This window comes from Cucumis sativus, chromosome 3 (genome assembly GCF_000004075.3).
Source record: "Cucumis sativus cultivar 9930 chromosome 3, Cucumber_9930_V3, whole genome shotgun sequence".
NCBI lineage: Eukaryota > Viridiplantae > Streptophyta > Magnoliopsida > Cucurbitales > Cucurbitaceae > Cucumis > Cucumis sativus.
Genome location: NC_026657.2, coordinates 10684031 through 10704739, shown reverse-complemented (window position 1 = coordinate 10704739; position 20709 = coordinate 10684031). Strand labels below are relative to the sequence as shown.

General features: G+C 30.2%; 2 protein-coding genes across 2 annotated transcripts; both read right to left on the bottom strand.

Moving 5' to 3' along the window:
• Positions 1 to 764: 764 nt before the first annotated feature.
• LOC101220563 (acyl-CoA-binding domain-containing protein 4) lies at positions 765 to 7855 on the bottom strand. Its single transcript, XM_004134148.3, has 17 exons — positions 7361 to 7855; positions 7048 to 7126; positions 6810 to 6968; positions 6574 to 6651; positions 6323 to 6427; positions 5498 to 5564; positions 5364 to 5425; positions 5133 to 5272; positions 4847 to 4973; positions 4630 to 4744; positions 4048 to 4136; positions 3232 to 3315; positions 3083 to 3140; positions 2795 to 2994; positions 2081 to 2578; positions 1907 to 1966; positions 765 to 1238 (listed from the first exon to the last, which is right to left on the bottom strand). Exons 1-17 carry the CDS (start codon positions 7393 to 7395, stop codon positions 1158 to 1160), a joined length of 2037 nt encoding a protein of 678 aa, XP_004134196.1. The 5' UTR covers positions 7396 to 7855; the 3' UTR covers positions 765 to 1157.
• Positions 7856 to 10736: 2881 nt separating this feature from the next.
• On the bottom strand, positions 10737 to 11466 carry LOC101220333 (monothiol glutaredoxin-S2). Its single transcript, XM_004134147.3, has one exon. The coding sequence runs from the start codon at positions 11357 to 11359 to the stop codon at positions 11051 to 11053; it is 309 nt and encodes a 102-aa protein (XP_004134195.1). The 5' UTR covers positions 11360 to 11466; the 3' UTR covers positions 10737 to 11050.
• Positions 11467 to 20709: the final 9243 nt, after the last annotated feature.

The window sequence follows — 20709 nt, the reverse complement described above, 5'->3', positions numbered from 1 at the left end:
GTTATTGGTCATGCCAAAAGCGCACTTTGCTAACGTGAAAATGATAGCTTTCTTAATCAGCCTTAAGCATTTAGACGTGTAAACTAACCTATAAAGAGGGGAATATCGATTTCAATCCATTATTGAGAAGTTGATGGATCAATATCTATTTAATGAGAAGTTGTGGCGTCAGTTTTGTTGTAGTGTAGGGGCCATGTGGCCCAATGAAAACTGTCTAATATACTTTTTTTTTTTTTTTTCATTTTTGGTAGAACTTTATGACGGTGACAAAGTCTCTTAACCAAAGTCCAAAAGTTCTAAAATTATAGAGATATTTTGCAAAGTCAATTAATTAATACTTTAGTCACTATATTTCCTGAAATTGTTTATTTTGGTTTGTTTCAAGTGCTTGTACTTCCTAAATATTAATTTTTAGTTCATCGTGATTCATTTTGAGTATAATGAAAGGACCAAATCATCACAATTCTAAAAGTACACAGACAAAGATGAATTAAATTAATCAATTAAAGATTGGTTGAAACTTCTACTTCACATCAAATGCATTATCTAGCAATGACAGAATCATGATATATATATATATAGTAAAATTTGATATTTTGTCATATAATCAATCAATGTCTATTATTTGCTTTGTTATATTTTGATCAATTAATTGATCTTTGCAATTTAACTATACTCTTTACTTAGCTTACATTTTGACTTTCTTGTACTATACATTTTGGAACAACAAATTTCTAGAAGCAATACATCTCAAGATTAATGAATGGTTCTCAAAAGAATGTAAAGGAAAATAAATTGGTGGAAGTGTTTCTTTACAGTTAGCCTTTCCCCGTAGGGTCTTTTAATGGAATTTGTCAGCAGAGGACAAAAGAGAAATAATTTAGGCAAACTCTTTCTTACACTTCAATTGAATTAAATACAAAAGGTTTCAACAAACCCTACGCTACAACTACTAACCACATTCTAAGCCCTATTGATTTGATGTGAATCAATTAGTGGAGAATAAATATTCCCATTACAAAATCTTTTATCTGCTTGTTGGTTACCTCATAGGAAGGTGGATTTCAATAAGCTCTTATTTCTTACAACTCCACACCTACAATTTACAGATGCTTACCGTGTTTTTAACACCGATTCAGGTCGTTCGAATTATATTGCTACATGTGGAACGGTTTCCTTGGTGTTGGTGCTCGATTCTCCATGGATTGCAATCTTTGCTTTAGATGAAATACCTCTACCTGCGATCATATGTATAATGACTTACAACAATAAATGTTGTGTTGAAATATAAATCTGTAGAACTAAAAGATTGTGTTAAGGTATCACAAAATAAGAAGATTTAAAAAAACACACTAATCATAAAGATGGTAATATATTATGATAAGAGATGTTACAATATAATAATAGCATTTCGAGAACTCTCTTCCTAAACTTTCATAGATGAAAATTCTCACTAAAATCATTCCCTCTTGCTCCCGAACCGAAAACCTTAACAAACTCCCTTACCGTTAATGTTCTTACTAAAAATATACTATTCGTACTCATATAAACTGACAGATGCTATTGGAACAAAATGAAAAAGTAGGTTGAATGAGCTCCTTATAAACACCAAACAGCTAACGTGGAAAAAGACACAAGAGTCTCAGCGTGGTCGCTATTTGCTAATACATTATGAGCGTATTTGAGAGTGATTTTGAAGAACTTTTTTCGTTATTCAAATCTCAGTTTTAAAAACCTTTAATCCGTCATAAGTCAATTTGATTTTTTATATTATACTTTTAATCTTACTCTTTATAAATCAAAATTTACTTGAAAATCATGAAAGGAACTATTTGAAACACACATTAACAAGAAATTAACTATTTCAAAATCATGAAAGGAACTATGATCACAAGAATGAACCTACCTGTAGTTGGAAGGCCCTGGACCTTTCTCCAGCAAGGACTCCTCTAGTAGAATGAAGCTCCTACAGCAAAAAAGATGATGACAAAAACTTGAACCTCATGGCACATAAAATCGTAGGTATACAATTATACACGACACAACCATAGACGGTACCACGACACGAGTATAATAATACCTTCTGAGTGTCATCCAAAACTGCTTTGAGGAAAGCAACATCATGTTCAAGGCGTACATTGTCAGAGTGGACAATATTTGACAGACTATTGGCCTCTTCTTTTGCTATTTCTACTCCTGCCAGCTTATCTCTCAGCATTTCCATTTCCTTTATCATATCAGCTATTCTTTTCTCCATCTCCTGCCGGATCTTTAGAGCAGAGGATAAGTTTTTCTCCACGGCTTCTCGGCTCGCCGTTGCTGCTGCTAGTTGCCCTTCGAGAACTCCATTCTTTCTGATTAAGGCCGCCATTTTCGCTTCATAGAATTGATATATACTTGAAAAAGTGGATGATGTTACTATTTTACCACTGCTTTCGCTGAATAGATCAGTGTTATCAATGGGATGGTGGTATCCAACTCCTTCCTTGAAGGGATTTGAGCTTTCATACTCGTATACTGAAGGCAGTGTCTCCCCATGGAATTCACCCCCAGATTGAGTCAACTTGTTCTCTGTTACCTACACCAACCAACCATGAACGTATGAAATTTGCTAAAAAATAAACGTGAGGTTTCAGATCACTTTTATTTTTTTACTAATTAAACATACAATTTTTTGTAATGATATAGTTTTGAAATTACAAAAGGAGCAACAAATACAGAGATACACACAATTGAACTCACTACGTAACTTGCATAATAGAGAGCGATAACATTATAACCAACTTGAAATTACCTGAGAAGTGGAGGAATCATCTTCTGCAGTCTTGGCTATCTTAGTAGTTTTGTCAAAGGATTCATCATTATGAAATTGCTTGCGGAGTGAAATATTTCCAGGAATAGGATTTGGATCGACAAGTGAGGTCTCTGAAATGGATTTTCTTCCAGAACCATGTTCAATAGCAGATGCTAGATTTTGTCTAGCAGTTGAGTCAACTGAAAGTGTAAGGAAGAATCACTAAATTTCCATGCAAAAGTCGAAAAAAAAATGCTTGAATTGAACTAAAAGTTTTTGGGATTATACTGGGATTGGATCGGTGCCTCAAAGATGGCTCCTTCTTTTCCATGGTCAATACTTCAACCTGAGGCAACCATGAAGGGAGAGAATTATAAGAAAATAATTTAACACTTCAGTGACTAAAGAAAAATAATTAATATAATAATTAATGTCACCTGATTTGATGGCTCCTTTTTGGATCCCCCAAATGCAAGAAGAAAATCCTTCTCCTTGTGCTGCACGAGCACTAAGCTGAAACCCTAAGAACATAGCTATCTTAAGTTTCCATTCAACATAGTTGGACAAAGTAATAGTAAGAGGCTTCAAATGATTTTACCTGAAAACAAAAAATTTTAGAATAAAAATCTATATTTACAATATCTGGTATATGATCAAAACAATTATACATTTAGGAGCGTTTGACTTGCCTACTTCGTAAGTTGGCATTAAATAATTCATGGTAAATTTATCAACCATCTTTTTCTTCTATTTTGCATGTTTATCGAGGAGCTCCATCTTAAACTCTACACTCCAAACAAAAACTTTCTAACCCCTACATGTTATGTTCTAACTTCATATTAACTTGTCCCGAAAAAAAAAAGCTTCATATTAACTCAACTCAGGGCCCAGACATCACCCCAAGGTGTAAGACCCTCTTGGAGACTGACTATGCTACTGGCAAAATAAATGTCCAAAAAAACAGTTTGCTGCAAAGCCAGACTTTTAAATTTTAATCACTGATTATGAGAAGGGATTTAGCCTTAATCTGCCTTCGTCGTTTTTTCAAAAGAATATTTTGCGGGGTCCAAAACATAAAATCCTAAACACGCACTAAGCAGCTATGATTCACTGAGTTCACCGCAAGAATTGATTAAAACAATAATAAAGCTCCATCACAGAAGATGGTAGCTTTCCCTTCAAGAGAGAATATCTAACAATTAAATAGCAAATCGCCAACATATAGAAACATATTCAAAATCTTCCCCACTCACCTTATTGGTGGTGACAGAAGATGGAGGTGATGTGAGAGCAACGGACCACTCAAGTTTCAGTATGTCAAAGATCAAAGTATCCGCATGTCCTGGGAGCAGAAGGAAGAAAACGAGAAAGAGAAATCAGATCGTGGTAAAAAAAGATACACCATGTATCTGATGTGGAATTCGCATTATACGGAGATAAAACCAACACAAAAAAATAATTCTAAAAAAAGGTACTTTCAACCTAATGGATGTACCAAGGATTTGAAGATATTAATCATTTTTTATAGGAAGATTCAATATATTAACCAAAACGGAAACTCGAAACGCATTATCATCCGTGGTTGCTAGAATTGGAATAATTTTAAGGGGTTCTAGTGGCTAGTATCGCTATCTTATTCCCGATATTGGCTTAAGAAAATCACACGTGTCGCTGAGCATCAAAACCAGGTATGAGCGAGCATAAAGAGAGTAATATTGTAATTCCATTAAACCAGATTGCATGTATTTCTCAAATACAGCACAACGACAACAACAATAGTAATAATAAAATAAGCAAAGAAGTTCAAGAACTTGTTTCTTAGACCATGAACATACTCTTTTTTCTGCTTCCACCCCCTGCGATGCACCATTTAGTTCCACAGAGAACACCACAGCAACCAGCTCTAGGTGATGGGTGAAAACCCCGTACCTTTATTCTTGACCACACCATCTGGCAAAGGTTAAAAAATAGTTCTACATATAATCAGATTATATTCCGTTGACATTCTGGATTACAGACAGGGTTAATTTTGTAAGGAACCACTTCACATACTGTTTCAAAGTCGAGCGAATATAAATCGTTCAGGGTTCGGGATTTTGATGTCCCTCCAAATATAAGTAGAGTTTTATCATCATAAAGAGCTGCCAAATGGTTGGATCTTGCAGATGGTCCTGTTCCTCTGACATAAATACGGAAATATAAGAGGGGAGGAGAAAAGATCTAATAGTGTAAAAGAGAATGGAGAATTAAAGTTTCTCTTAACATAACATAGCATTAATTATGCAAAAGTTCATGAAAAAGTACTACTAAGAATTCAACCAACGCCAAGATTACTCACGTGCAATGTAGAGGGAGCCAAGTAAAAGATTTAAGGTCAAACATGTGAAGGTCGTTGAGTTTTTTCCTCCTACTATCTTCACCTCCAAAAAGGATTAAAACAGAGCTAGCTCTAACTACAGTGTGACCACTTCTAGCAACCTGCAATAATTAACTTCGTAAGAGATTTGTGTAACAAAGAATTCCACTAACATTTAAATTGCGACAAGGTAGATAAGATATAAAACTGTACAGGTATATCTCCCTTTGCTTCCATCAGCGACCAACATTCTGTCTCTGTGTCAAATGCCCACACTGCAAGCACCACAAAGATTAGCTTGCAAAACAAAAGGAGAACAGTATCAATACTAAAAGTAGAATATTGACCTGCCACTCTCTCATTTCCTGGCTCTGTCTTACCCCCAACCAAGAGAGCTTTCTTCCCCCAAGAAACCTTCGAAACAAGCAAGAAATATATTTTAGAGATGCAAGTTGAACAAAAATAGATGCCATAAGGAGTGCGTGACCAACTGTACTGAGTGAACAGACGACAACATTGTGCATTAGAACTCGTCTCCATGGAGGATATTCTAATCTAATATCTTGCTGACAACTATTATCCTACTCTAATTTGGTTTTTTTTTTTTTTTAAGAAATCGCACTCACAACGAAAGAAAGAAAAGAAATACAAGGCACACAAAAAACGAGTTCCCACAACAAATGAGGGATCCACCCTAGCTATAGAAGAGAATTATCTAAGAACAAAACCAAGCCCATAATTACAAAAGGACCTAATCATCGACTACCGCAAGTAGGAATTAAACCTAATTACCTTTCACTTCCTCTCTCAATCTCTCCATTTCTCTAAAAATTCTATTATTCCTATCAATCCAAATTCCCCACAAAGGAACACGTTTTTTCTCTTTTATTCTTTTAGTGACAAGTACAACCGAAGCGTATTTAAGTCGCTAAGTTTCTATAGGAACTGGATAAACATGAGAAAACCGAACACTACCTAAAACTATAAGTAAGTTGCTCATTAAAACAAATCTCTATCATCCTTTTAGTTTATCAATTACACTCTTTGATTTATATTCTTACTTAAAGAAGTCACTGAGTCTCAACTCAACAACCTATCCTGATCGCATAACTAATTCCATGGACGCATATCATTCCAACAATACTCGCTAGCTATTGTTATTTGCAACTTACCAGGCTGTGACCCTTGCATGCAGGGATCTTCAATGGAAGTGAGCTAGGTGACAGGTAAAGCTTTGATGAGGCTCTAGTCCAAGTAAATTTATCAAAATTAAGAACCTGCATAAAAACAGAAATAATCACCATCCACACAGGCAAAGCAAACACTTGAGTGACTCACATCATATAATGAACTTCATTTATTAATTCTGTAACAAGTTGGTGCAAAGGAAAATGAACTTTCAAGGCAGAAAAAATTACCCTACCTGAACATCATCTAATAATCCACTCCCAGATTCACCACCAACAACAATCATCTTATTTCCAATCACAGTTGCGGCATGCTGTCAAAAGAAAAGAGTAACAACTCACCTTCTTACCATCAGAAGAACCACACATGTAGGTCTAAACTCTAAACCCGTGTAAGATTATCATTTTTTTTAGTGGAGAACAGTGCAAGATTATCATTAATGGCAATAGGAAGTGGAACCAAACAATATACATTGAAACGAGGAGCTGGTTTTTCCCCTGCAATTGACAAGACCATCCAATTCTCAGACTGTCCCGAAGCACCATTATTACTAATATCTGGAACGTCAGAAGCTCGTTGCCCCTCATCATGCTCTTCAGAATGCCTACTAGCCGGCGCAGCACATTCACTCTGCCAGGAAAAAGAACATAAGAAACGAGCCATTCTACTTCAAACAAAAATCTAAAGCATTTAAAAAAAGAAGTGTTACATTAGAGCCGCTCCCTCGCTTGGGGTTTCGAATAGGACTCCTAGTTCCCTGAGCAGGATCCGAAAGCTGGACTTTCAATCTACAGTAGCGAAATACGAATTCTCAATCAAAAAATGCAAAATGTAGACTCACTAAGTCCCATTTCCTTCCAGTTAGAAAGATAAAGAAGCTAAAACTGAAAATAAAACAAAGCAACAAACTAATTTCACTTAGATACACCGTCAAAACTCCTAGAATAATAACTTGTTAACTCAAATAAATCTCCATAGGCTTCAAATATTGCATAACACATAAAACTGCGACAATCACTCACCTCCCAAGCTTCATTCGCCGTCGAAACCCAAACATTTTCACAGACTAAAAACTTCTTGACCACCACCACCAGAAACTTCCTCACTCCAAAACCCTAACCACTTCCGAGAGAGAGAGAGAGAGAGAAAACTACATTACCATCGAAAGAAGGTACACAACCAGAACCAAACAACAAAAACCCTGAGAGCCCAGAAGAAGTAGCGGAATGCAAGCAAAAGAAGCAGGGAAGAAAAGTATTGAACACGCAATAGAGAGATGAAAGGGATAGCTATAGAAAAGAAAGAAATGAATCAAAAAGACATTGGATCCTGCGACAAAAAGGGGCCAAACTCCGAGGAGGATCAGCTATACTTTTTGGTTGGTTCTTTCGTCCATTGAAGAAGAAAGACAAGGGAAGAAAGGGACCTTAAAGGAAGCGCAGATTAGAAAGGAGTGTTGTCAGGTAGTAATAGGGGGGAAGAGGGAGAGAAGGGAGAATGCTAGAATACGCGCATGTGAAGTGAAATGAAGCTACAGCTGAAGAAGAGGAAGAAGAAGACAAGAAGAAGGAAAATATAGAGAATAAGAAATGACCGTTGATTTTGGAGGGAGAACCACGGGAGAGGCTTATCTGCTCCACACACAAACATGGGTGGCCCCTACTTCATTTAATTTCCCCCCCTCCTCTTTTTTATAAATACAAATATATTGTTTTCCTTTTTCTTTTTTTGGTCCCCTATTTCTTTTCTTTTTCCCATCTAATCCTTTTTTTACATCTCTCTTTGTGAATTATGACTTTTGTCTTTATTTATAATATATATATTCAAAATCACACCCATAATCCCTAACTTTGAACACATTTATCTATGGATTTTTTCATGAAATATATTTGTAAATTTTGTATAATAAAAATAAGAATAATATAACCGTTTTTCCATTCAATTAGCCATTGACGTTGTTATTATTTGGAGCACTTGCAAAAATAACCAAACAAGTTATAATAGCACACATATTTTATTATTTGTAAAAATAATAAAAAATAAAGTCTAGTCTATACATATAAAAAAACCTGAATTTGATTATTTTTGCTATATTTGCAAAATCACAAATGATAAAGCCACTTTTATAAAATACCTAAATTAATTTGTCATCTAATATAATTTCTCTTATTATTTTATATTCTTTATATATTATATAAGCAATAAAGTTGAGTGATTCCATCTATACTCTAGACCCTAAATCTAAGCAAAGTGATCAACCAGAAAGGCTTCTTTTTTTGGAAATTGATTGGGATTTTTTCAGCCACCTATGTGTTAAAGGAAATTTCAAAGGATTTTAGTGAACTTTATGGCATTATATTTATAGTATACTTTCAACTCCTTGTACTAACCACACTTGGGGCTCCATTCAATGTCATTTTTTACTAAATTATGATGGTTTATAAAATTATAATCTCTAATTATCCTATCCATTTATCTATGCAATAAACATCACTCAATTTTCACATGTTTTTCTATGATCAAATTTGAATTGTTACAAGCTTTAAAAATTGTTACATATTAAAATAAACTAAATTGTTATAAAGTTAAAAGGTAAAGAGACTAAATCAAGTTTGATTATATTATTACAAACATAGCTTTAAATGATTAAATTGCTGCTTTGTAGAAAGGTTTGGGGATTTACAGCCACAATAAAACAAGATAGGTGAGAGTACAAAGGGAAATAGAGGGAGCAAATAAGAGAAAGTATGGGGACCAGAAAGAAAAAAGAAATGATAATTTAAAGGTACTTTTTAGTTATTATGAACAAAAATGGGGACGAGATTGTCAGATATGTTGGAAAATGGAGCAGATGGAAAAGAAAGAAAGAAGAAAGGGAATCGGGATTCTGCCCAATATGGATTCTCACGTGCTGAACATGGGCTTTCATGGGCCCTTCGGATTCCTATGGGCCCAACAAATGGTTGGGCTGGGCCCATTTAAAGTCAAATCAATCATTTAAAAAGGCATTGTTGTTCGTTGGTTGGCTATTAATTAAATTAGATTATCCATAATCATAGCAAAGATCCAAACGGATGAATGAATGAATAATAGAAGGCAATTTATTGAATTTCATTGCCAATATCTTCACTACTTATCCATTTAGGTTATTGAAGGAGGGTATTACAGTAATTTACCCAACATTTGAAAACTAAGGGTGATAGTATTAGGTTTTATGCTACTTGAACTTTGCATCGAAATTGTTACACTATATATATATTTAACGTCGAAGTACTCACAGTTTAGTTTTTATGCTATCCGACAATAATTGCAAATATGTGAGATCAAACCTCTCATCATTAGTTACCCTCTTAATTTTGGAATTTAAAAAAATAGAAGAATTTAATGTTATTTCAATTTTTATCATAAGCTTGTAATTTCATCCAACTACGCCTCAAACTTAGATAAATGTTATAACTTAATTTTAAGTCTTAAACATAGTCTCAATTTTGACATTCTAAAAGTTCCTACTTTAAATATTATCCTTACGAAAAGTTCTATCTTTTGAGTTTAATGTACTGTTAATGAAAATTTAGGTAAAAGCAACTTTGAGAGCTGAATTGTTTGTTGAAATTTAGAAATGTTTAATAAGTTAATCACAATTAATGTATAATTTAACGAGGTTAAATTATTAATTATAGGACTAGATCAAATCCATACAATAATAGAATTTATAACAACATAGAGATGTTGCTAACCTTTTTCACCTTTACTTAACTCGGTGGCATCATAATAAATTTAATTTCTCGTGTACATCTTTGAAAATAAAATGTTTTGGAATTATCGTATTCTTATTAAACAAAAGATCGATAAAGATATGGTTAAACAGTTAAAGATATATATATATATATATATTTTAAATCAAGTACTCAACCGTATGTATATATACATATTTATTTCTACTTGTATATATTTTTTTATTTTCTTTTTGTTTGTTCACAATTTATCTCCATTTTTTAAAATGTTTAATTGATTTGTAACTATAACACAACATAGAACAATATCAACTAAAATAAAATAAAAATATAGGACAAAAATACAATCAATTATTGCATAATGAATTGCACAAATTAAGATTCCGTTTAGAAACTCATATACGTTCAAATATTTTGGTGTAGGGTAGGATTGTTTTATTAAATCCAAACGAGAATCACCGCCACTTATCTAAATACTTAATGTGATTTTTTAAACCAATAATGTATATAATTATTTTAATTTTTTTTTTTATAAATTTAGTTGTTAATTAGAATGATTTAATCTAAAAGATAATAATTATAAAAAAAAAGAAAGAAAATCACAAATTAGGAGTGACCTAACCTAGAGGTAGGAGAAATAAAGGTTCTAATGTACACAAAAAGGTTGAATGCCCAAATTGCATGCTTTAAGAGGATGGGTTGTAAAATATGCCCTCAACTTGATAACAAAATAAAGTAAGAAGCCTAATGTTTATTCCACAAAAGAGACTACCAAACAACATTAAACTCGAGTACTACAAAAAGGGATAGTCAGAGTTACATACACTACATATAAGTTAGTGCTTCGTATAATAGTTCAACGAGATTCACTCTACTTGATGGAGAAGGAAGCTCGAGCCCATGAAGCACTAGCTCTTATCTAAGCATATGAACTATCACAACGGTCAGTTTATTCGATATATATATGTAGGGTGAAGTTCAAACCCATAAAGCACCAGCTTTTCTAAGCATGGGAATCAGAGATCGATTAAGGTGAAGACTCATGACTTCATTAGCACCACCAACTAATTCACCACCAATGAAGACAGCAGGAACTGTAGGGTTGAATCCGAGCCTAGAGAGAGCTTGCTCGACTTCTCTACCTCTCGAGATCTGATCTAGCTCATGCACTGCTGGGTTAACTCCAAAGCCACTCAACAACCTCATGACAGTGTGACTCATGCAACACGTACTTTTGCTAAAGATCACTACCGGTCTCTCTGAAATCAACCTTGTAACTCTATCCATTTGTTAAAAAACAAACGTATAACTTAAATTAAAGTTAAATATATTTTTTTGAACCAAATCAAAGTATGTAATGTAGAAGCAAACTAGAACCGATAACTCAAGGTCGAGAATGAAAGCTATTTATAGGGAATTTTGAAGGAAGAGAAGTAGGAGAGGAAAGGTTAAAGGAATGAATTGGCTCTTGGGAAAGAAAGAAAATGATTGAAAATGAAATCAAATAAGAATGTTCCATTAGATGATAGATTTTAATTGATTTCACAATCATGCTTTGAGATAATGATATCAAATTCAACTTTTTTTTTTCTTCCCAAATATTTTAGGTCGGTCATTGAAATCAAACTTATAAAAATCTTTATTGGTTGTTTTTTGAAAATCAAACTAAAATTTGAAAACAAAATTATTTTTGAAATTTGAGTAAGAAAACAATTTTTGTATTTAAGTAAGGTCCAAATAATTTAAGAATTTTAAAAAATAGGATGAAAGAAAAGAAAAAACAAAAATGGTAATGCAAGTTATTCTCCACATTTTTAGATTTAAATGGAAGAAGAAAGTATGGAAGGAGAAATATGTAATTTGCAGATTTAAAATTCTTTAGATGTACAGTGACGACATGTTGGATTGGGATTTGGGAAGATATAAAGTAAAACGACAACGTCGGAATCTTTGAAATTGCAATGCGGAAAATAGAGACTTGTCCTTCGTACGGCACCACACATCATCATCGCTTCAAATTTTATCCACTCTTTATTAAATTAAGTTTACAACACTTCATAATTTCATAATATACACATATATATAATTAAGTCTTACTTCATTTTAATCTCTAATTCTTTTTAAATGCTCTAATTATTTTTAGAACTCAGGTTAAAATTTCATGTAAAATCTTTAAAATGTTTAATTTAAAAAATAAGTTATTTAAAAAAAATTAGAACATTTACCTTCGTTTTGATTTTCCTTTTACTTTCCAAATAAACATCTTGATTGTTAGTTTTAATTTTTCACTCCAATATTTTTGAGATTATATGTACGACTTTGTGAAAATATAGATCAATTTGATCTTTTTTAAAATATATAAATCAAAATCAACCCTATAAAAGTACAAGAATGAAAATGAACTAAATTTGAAAGTATACGAACAAAATTGAATGTTTTAAAATTATAAAGATCAAAACAAACAAAAGAAATCAACGTACAAACAATTGCAACATTTTGCAGTGTATTAAACTATCCACGTTTTATAACAATAATAACAATAATATCATTATTGTAATAAGTTATTCCAAGGTTTTAACCATGACAACAATAAAACATAATAAAATATTACTGATAAATTACAATAGATTTCTACACACAAATAGTAACGTTGCTCGACCTATTGTAAATAAATTATGATATATTAAACTATATTTTATAAATATTTCAATCTGTAATAATAATAAAATTATTTAAGGGTCGACATGTGTAAGTTTAGTATATATGAGTATGGAATTGGAAAATGTTGGTAGGGGCAAGGGGTGGGGGTGGATTCGATATGCTGTTTGAGGTCCCCAAACCTTATCCATACTTTTTCAATAAAACGTCACAATACGATCCCATTCCAACGCCCCATCTCACCACATAATTTTTCATTCCCTTCTTCTTTTTTTACCCCTGCCTACAATTCTTCTCCACACTACTTCACCATACTACTTCGCCATACTTTAGTACATATAAACTTTCTAATTTTGTTGACCTTTCAAGTTTGATTTTTCATTTGTTCTAATATGGTTGATTATAACCATATTAATTTATATATATATATATGTTCTTTAATTATCTCGTGGTGTTGAACCAATAAAATAATTGTTAATTTATTGGCTATTTGAATAATTTGTGTTGGTAATTAAAGGTTCACTTTTTTAGTTCAAGAATTAATTATAAGTTATAGAGATGGTTGGTAGACAATGTCTTGTGTATCTATTAATCTAAGTTTAGATGGGTAGCTAGAGATAGAATATATGAATATTGGTCTTATATATTTTTGTCAACCACCCATCACCATAATTTAATGATAGTGTAGTGTTTAATAGCATTAAAGAATTAAAATGTGTTGCAAACTTCATAGTGTGTAATATGAGGAAATTAATACATGTATGTATTACTACTACAAAATATGTACATCTACTAGCTAAATCTCTATTATTGTTTGAATAATTGATTGATATATATAGCATGAATAGTATACTACTCTCATTTAATAACAATTAATTACATATATAGGAAAACCCATTTATGAAGCAAATTATACTCATTTAGTTTAGATATTTCTTTCATATTAAAAGTTTTATTGTATGCAAAAGCTAACTCATTACATTTTATGTTTACATTAAATTTATAAATGTTTTTTTTTTATCCTTTCATTCAAAATGATAGTATGGATTAAATTATAAAATTAGATTTGGTGGTTTGCTTAATTTTTAGTTGGCCTCTTCAACTTTGTAAAATATTTATTAGATCTATATAATTTAAATTTGGGTATTTGTTAGGTTTCTAAACTTTAAAAATGTATATATCTACTTTTATATGATTTTGTTTTGTAAATTCTCACCTAATTAATATTTTTTAAAAAAATCTATGAATCTTCTTATAAATACATAACTAGAAAAATTGATAGGTAGATACAAAATACAAATTTTAAAAAAAAATTAGACACTTCTTTAAAACTTTGAAATTTGGCTTGTTACTTAATTACCTATTTACTCAAAATAGGTTGACCCTTCTTCACACCACAGCTGATATATACCCTTTGCAATGAAACAGACACAAAGGATGAGAATATAATACCAAAACCAAGTACATGATAAGTAATATGATAAATTAATTCTTGATATGGAAAATGAACTTACAAGTTAGTTGTGTGTAGAAATTTCACAATAATGTTACTTTTAATATATATATATATGCATTATATATATAAGAAATGAATAAAAAAAAGTAAGAAATATACAAAGTGGGTATAAAAGAAAGAAAGGTGGAAGTATATTTTTTAGGGCATGAAAAAGATTTTTAAAAAAGGTACCTATAAAAGATTCTGACCTTCCATAGGTATGGAAAAATAAAAAGAAAAAAACCTTAGGGCATATATCTATATATATACATATATATGCATGCACATTGCTTTTCAACTATATATGTGGATGGATGACTCATACATAAATGTCCCTGTCCTACATCCAAAGGCCATATCTTTAATTCACATGATATGCTACCCAATGGGGTTGGTGAAGGGGTTATTTTGCATACCAAACTTGAGTTGTTAGTCCTCTTTACGATGATGTATGTATGCATATTATCACACATATATCATTGTCATCGTCGTAACATTTAAGTATGTAATGATCATTTACGAACTTAAGCATAAACTTGCAGTTGAAATGTCACTCTTGATCATTGTAAGGTCAAAGGGTTAGAATTCTCCAACCACATGCACGTGTATTGAACTGTTAACTAATTATGTCATCAAAATATTCAACATTTAGGTCGTATGGATTAGAATAAAATAGTTTTATACATATATAAAAAATCAAAATTTTAAAAGATTCGTGAAATTTTTAAACGATATGCATTAGTTAAATATGTAATTGTAAATTTAGATTGTATGGACGAAAGTTATAATTTGGTGAGCATAGTTTTACAACTTGAAAACTTTTAAAAAATTATAAAATGGATCAAATTATAATTTTGTTTCAAGTTATTGAGATGAAATTTGTAATTTAATTATAATAATTAACAATATTCTTATTCTTCTTATTATTATAAATATGAGGATGGGCTAAAGGAGAAGAACCCCTATAGATATATATATGTATAGATAGATAAAGTAAGATTGATTTGTCATTTTATTTAGTTTGTGGGGATAAGATGCAAATAATCACAATCCAATTCTATAAGCACATTAAGAGCGAGTGGGCACAATAGTTGGGGTATAGTGTGGTGCTAATCAAAATTCCCAAATGAAAAAAAAAAAACAATGTAATCTTTTTCCTTCCTAATATCTAATCATCCTTATTATCGGTTTACATAATTTTAGTTTATACAGTTTCAATGATAATTTTATAAATGTATTTTTTTGTTAGTTAATATTTTAAGTAAAATTAATTATTTTTATTATATTTGGTAAATATTTTTAGAATTTGTGTTATTTAAATACAATAATTTTCTAGTAAAATGAAGGAGATGTTGTTGTGTTTAACACAACACTCTTTGACATTCCCTTAGAATGAAATTAGTGCATGGAGTATAAAAAAAGAAAGAAAGTATATGATAATAATCTTAAATGTGCCGTAGAATGAAAACTTTGTTTCTCCATATTTTCTCCTATGACCCATCGCTATTTTCACGTGTTTCTGTTCTACTTTTTCCACGTTATTTCTTTTAAAAAAATTTATCTAATTATTCTCTTTTTATTTCTATAAATAAAAAAAGACAAAGATCCTATTTTCTTTTTTCACTCTAATTATTTGTCTTATTAATTAACTAATTAACTAATTGGATCATCCACAGGATATGTTACACTATTATTCCACGTGGATATCGCTCCCATTTGACACTTGTCAGATGCATTTTGTCCATCCAATTCGTAACACAATCTAAAAAAGAGATTTGATAACTTCATTACTAAAAGGGAAAAAGCACATTCGTTATTATTGAGTTGATCGATGGTGGCAATTAATGATAAAGATTATGGAGATGATCATATCCCCTTGATCAAGCTTGTGAAAGTTGAGTGGTATTGACTTTTTTACGATGACGTGGTACGTTGCATCTTATTCGAGGGAGTTAGTGTTAGGCTTGATTACTGTATTTTTTTGAATGAATATATAAGACATACCATATACTTAAACATTGTTATATTTACTCTAAGTTTTAAAAATACTACGTTGTGAAAATGAATTTGACTTATACTATATTTTTTCGCGAGTACATCACATATACTTTTAATGCTACTTAAGTAATTAACATTATTGTATTAAGTATGTTTAAATCTCAATGATAAAGGTTTAGGGAAGAATAATAGTTTTGTGTTAGAATTGATTGTCTGATGAACTCTACAAATCCAATTTGGCATTTTGGTATCTTTTTTCATTATTGTCTAAGTGTTAGAAGCCTACTTGCCCAATGATTTAAAGTTGTTGGACTATATATTTACGTTGAAAATAAATAAATCCCACCCTTGAAACTATATAATTAGTACTTTTTTTAATTTTATCTATAAACTTTTAATTCAATTTAGTTGTTGTATAATGAGATACAAGATCGTGGAACGCACAAATATCAAGAAAATACAATGTGATATAAATAAAATTAAAAGTTTGATGTAATTCTCAACTATTTTCAATTATTCTAAAGTTTTTCAACCATGATGTGTTTTACATAACCCATCAAATGTCACAACATTGGAAAAACTGAGGCAACTCATACTTCTCGTATATACATAAGATGAGTTCTATATAAAGTACATTTTTCTAAATCTGGGATCAAAATTGTAAATAATGTAAATACGACGGATATGAATTCAATTCATTCTAACTACTTTGCTTTTGCCTTTGATACTCTTGTAAGCTAATTTATATATATATACCCCTTCAAAATTCAAACTCTTAGCATTTGACTATCGTCTAACTGTATATCATTATATTTTGCCATGAGTGCTCTCAGTTGGAGCAGTAAAAAACGGAGTTCGATTCTCATACATTTAATTAAGCGGCTCACCCCACCAAAATCGGTCGCTATATATTCACCTATTCCTCAATCTCTTCGTCACGCGTAATTTAGTTGAGAGAGAATAAACCCTAGGGGAAATTTTGAAATTAAAGAAAATTCATTAACCTTATTTTATCTTTATATTAAACTTTAATTATTATTGCCATATATATTTTCAATAATCATAAAAGTGGTGACACATGAATCTTATTTTCTTTTTCTTTTTCTTTTTGCCACGTAGTGCAATTTCCCAAAACTATATGTTTTAAGAATTTAGGCAATTAACCACCATGGGCGCATGCATGCATGGAATGGTAAACTAATTAACTTTTTCTTTAATCCTTCTTTATATGGAATAATCACTGTTCATTCATCATCTTCAACTTTTCTTCTACTACTTTTTTTCATCATATTTCTCTCACAAACAATAATACAAAAGGAATAAAATATTATACACAATCTTTTTAAGAAACACACAAAATCTTTGCAATTGAAGAATATTATTGCTAAAACACAGACGACATACGTCTCTCTTTGTGGAGAATCATTTTCATATGAAAGAAGAAGAAGCTTATGGAAAATATATATAATAATTAACAATGGGAGACTTCCTCCAATTTTTCTCAGCATCTGCGGCGACATTCCTATCCCACTGATCTCTTTAAAATTTCTCCTTTTTTTAGCCATTTAGTTGACATTCTTAATTCCAACATTATCTTCTTCGATATCGTCTTCGTCGTCTTTCTCGTTGCTTTCATTTCATTTCCTTTTCCTTTTCCTTTTCTCTTTTTCCTGTTCATCATCGAGACAGAGTGAAGAAGGAAAGGAAAGATAGGTATCTTGCCATAATGGTAAACTATGGCCACATGAAAAACTAGGGCTTTACCACCTTTCTACTTTGAAAAATATAATTATACTTACATGGGTAATTATTTATATATTTAGATTCCTTTGATTGGGTTTCTTTTCTTGAATAATTAAGGTCTGATTTGGGATTAAGTTAATTATTTAAAGTTATTGGTGTTTGGTAAATCTCATTATTTAAATTCACATTCTCACACCTTATTCTTACCTCTAAAATCTTAATCTTATTCTCCTGAATCAACTCTATTAACATCTAGATTTAGGGTTCGTTTCCTCTAAAAAAGAGCATGAACAAATTTTTTTAAAAAATAAAAATGGTCTAAAATAAAATTTGAGAGTGTTTCAAAAATAATTTGAGTTGGTTATGTGAGGAACTTTAATCCAATATATATTTTAGATTAAACAAATTTATTTTCAATTTAAAGAATTTTAAAATATTGAAAATTTTTCGTAGACAACAAAATTATTTTAAATATTTACAAAATATAGCAAAATTTCAAACTATGCATATTTATTATTGACATTGATAGACTTCTATTAATACGTCCTATCTATATATATATATACACTGATAAAATTTGAAAATTTGTTATATTTCTTGTTTATTACAATATATTTGAAAAGATACGTGACTTTCAAGTTTTAAACTAATTATTCTATTATAATTTAGATATTAAATTAATGATATATACTAAACATTATTATAAAATAATATCCCTACTTTGATCCAAAATATATCACAAGAATCATAATATGCTTTTTGATGACTTCAAAGTCTATTTTAGAAGAATTGTCATATGTGAAAAAATAAGAACTTGATATTATTCATGCTACTACCTTTTCTTATAAATTTTATATAGCATATTATTTTCCTCCAAATATTATCGTTTCATTAATTAAATAAAATAAAATCTTAATACTAACCTTTGTGTGTCAAAATTGAAGTTTAAATATTAATTTTTAGACTTGATAAAGTTTTAAAATATATACTTCCAACACAAATTTTATATAATTAAAGTTTTATCAACTAAAATTATTAACTTAATCAACGTTTTTTAAAATTATAAAACATTTTTAGGTTTGAAATACCATTTCATATATAATATATATTAATTGATTTAAAAATAAATAAATGTGCATGTCAAACATTTGTTAAACGCCTCAAATTATTAAATTATTGAAAAATTCTTATGAATAGCAAAAGAGAAAAAGGTTTTAAATATAGCTAAAAAGAAAATTACATAAGCTATAAAGAATTTGATAAATTATACTATATATGTTTTTTTAAAAAATAATTTCAATTTTTTTTGCTATATTTAATTAATTACTATACACCAAATTGAAGTTTTTAAACAGTTATTTAAGAAATGTTTGGACATCCATAATCAAAGTAGAATATAATAAATTGGAATGTAGTAAACAATTTATTTTTGAATTAAACATTTTGAACTTAAATTGTAATATTAAACTTATTTCGTTTTCACTATTTTCAATCAACCTCTATTTAATATGGTTTTCACTTTTTACAATTTCATTTTTTCTTTCCTAACTTCTCTAATTTTTCAATAATTTTATTACATTTTAACAAAAAATCGAGCAATACTATGACACAATCGAACACGTTTCGACTTTTCACTGGGTACGATTGAAAATGTGTCAACTTTAGGGTTCTCTCTATTTTGTTTGGTTTTTGTCCCTAAGATTCTTTTCTATCTTTCTCTCAACTATGACACAACACCCACACTGTTTTAAACCAAACCACACATGTCAATGTCAAAAACAAGACTCTTCCTTTTTTGAAATTTGTTTACAATATAAAAAATAAAAAGAAGAAGAAGAAGAAAAAAAAACCCACAAATTTTTCAAAAGCTAAAACATTCCCCTATATCTCTATTCTTCTTCCTCTCCCTACCTTTGCTTTTTTCTTTATTTTCAATCTTTTTTAGGCTAACAAACTATGTCACTTTATGATTTTATTTTTCAATCTTTTTCTCTAAGTCAAACCGCCCCTAACTTTTCTTTTTTTTAAAAAAAATATATATTTTTGATTTCATTGTTACCTTATTTTAAGTACTTAATTAACACTTATCTACACACTAACTAATTCGTATATCTTTAAGATTAAATTACACGTTTAGTAGTCAACCTTCAACTATGTAAAGTAAAGTTGTCAATAAATCTATGAACTTCCAAGAATCAATTCTATTATTTTAGTTTTTATACTTTTGAAAAGTATATGGTTCTAAGTTTTTAATATCGTGTCTAATATGTGAGATCACTCTTAAACATATAAAAAGAAATCCGAATATCTCATATTACAAAATTTTAAAGTCTTAAGACCCAACAAATATAACTAAGTTTAATCTAAGTACCTATTCTAAAAAAATGAATATATATCTTAACTAATATAAGGTTAATATTGTCGACCTTGTAAGATCAAAGATTCTCAATCCCTCAATTCCATACATATTATTTTTTAAAAGAAAACTAAATCTATTATAAGTTTTTGGATCGAGGTAGAGGTAGAGATAGAAAGACAAACTTATTTACAAATACAACAAAATGTTGAAGTGATTTTATTTTGTTATATTTTAAAAGAATTTATCTATAAAAAAATCTTAATTAATTTAATCTAAATTTCCATGTGCTCTTCATCTGGATTATATATAAATAAAAATAAAAGTATCTTATTTATAATATATCACACTGGAAGTCAAAGATCCAATACCCACTTTTTAGATATT

Coding starts and splice junctions, on each gene's coding strand:
- LOC101220563 (XM_004134148.3), bottom strand. CDS start 7,395: ATGTTTGGGTTTCGACGGCGAATGAAGCTTGGGAG. Junction 4,974..5,132: donor TGGCTCCCTCTACATTGCAC/GTGAGTAATCTT, acceptor TATTTATGTCAG/AGGAACAGGACCATCTGCAA. Junction 4,137..4,629: donor GGGTGGAAGCAGAAAAAAGA/GTATGTTCATGG, acceptor TTCTGCTCCCAG/GACATGCGGATACTTTGATC.
- LOC101220333 (XM_004134147.3), bottom strand. CDS start 11,359: ATGGATAGAGTTACAAGGTTGATTTCAGAGAGACCGGTAGTGATCTTT.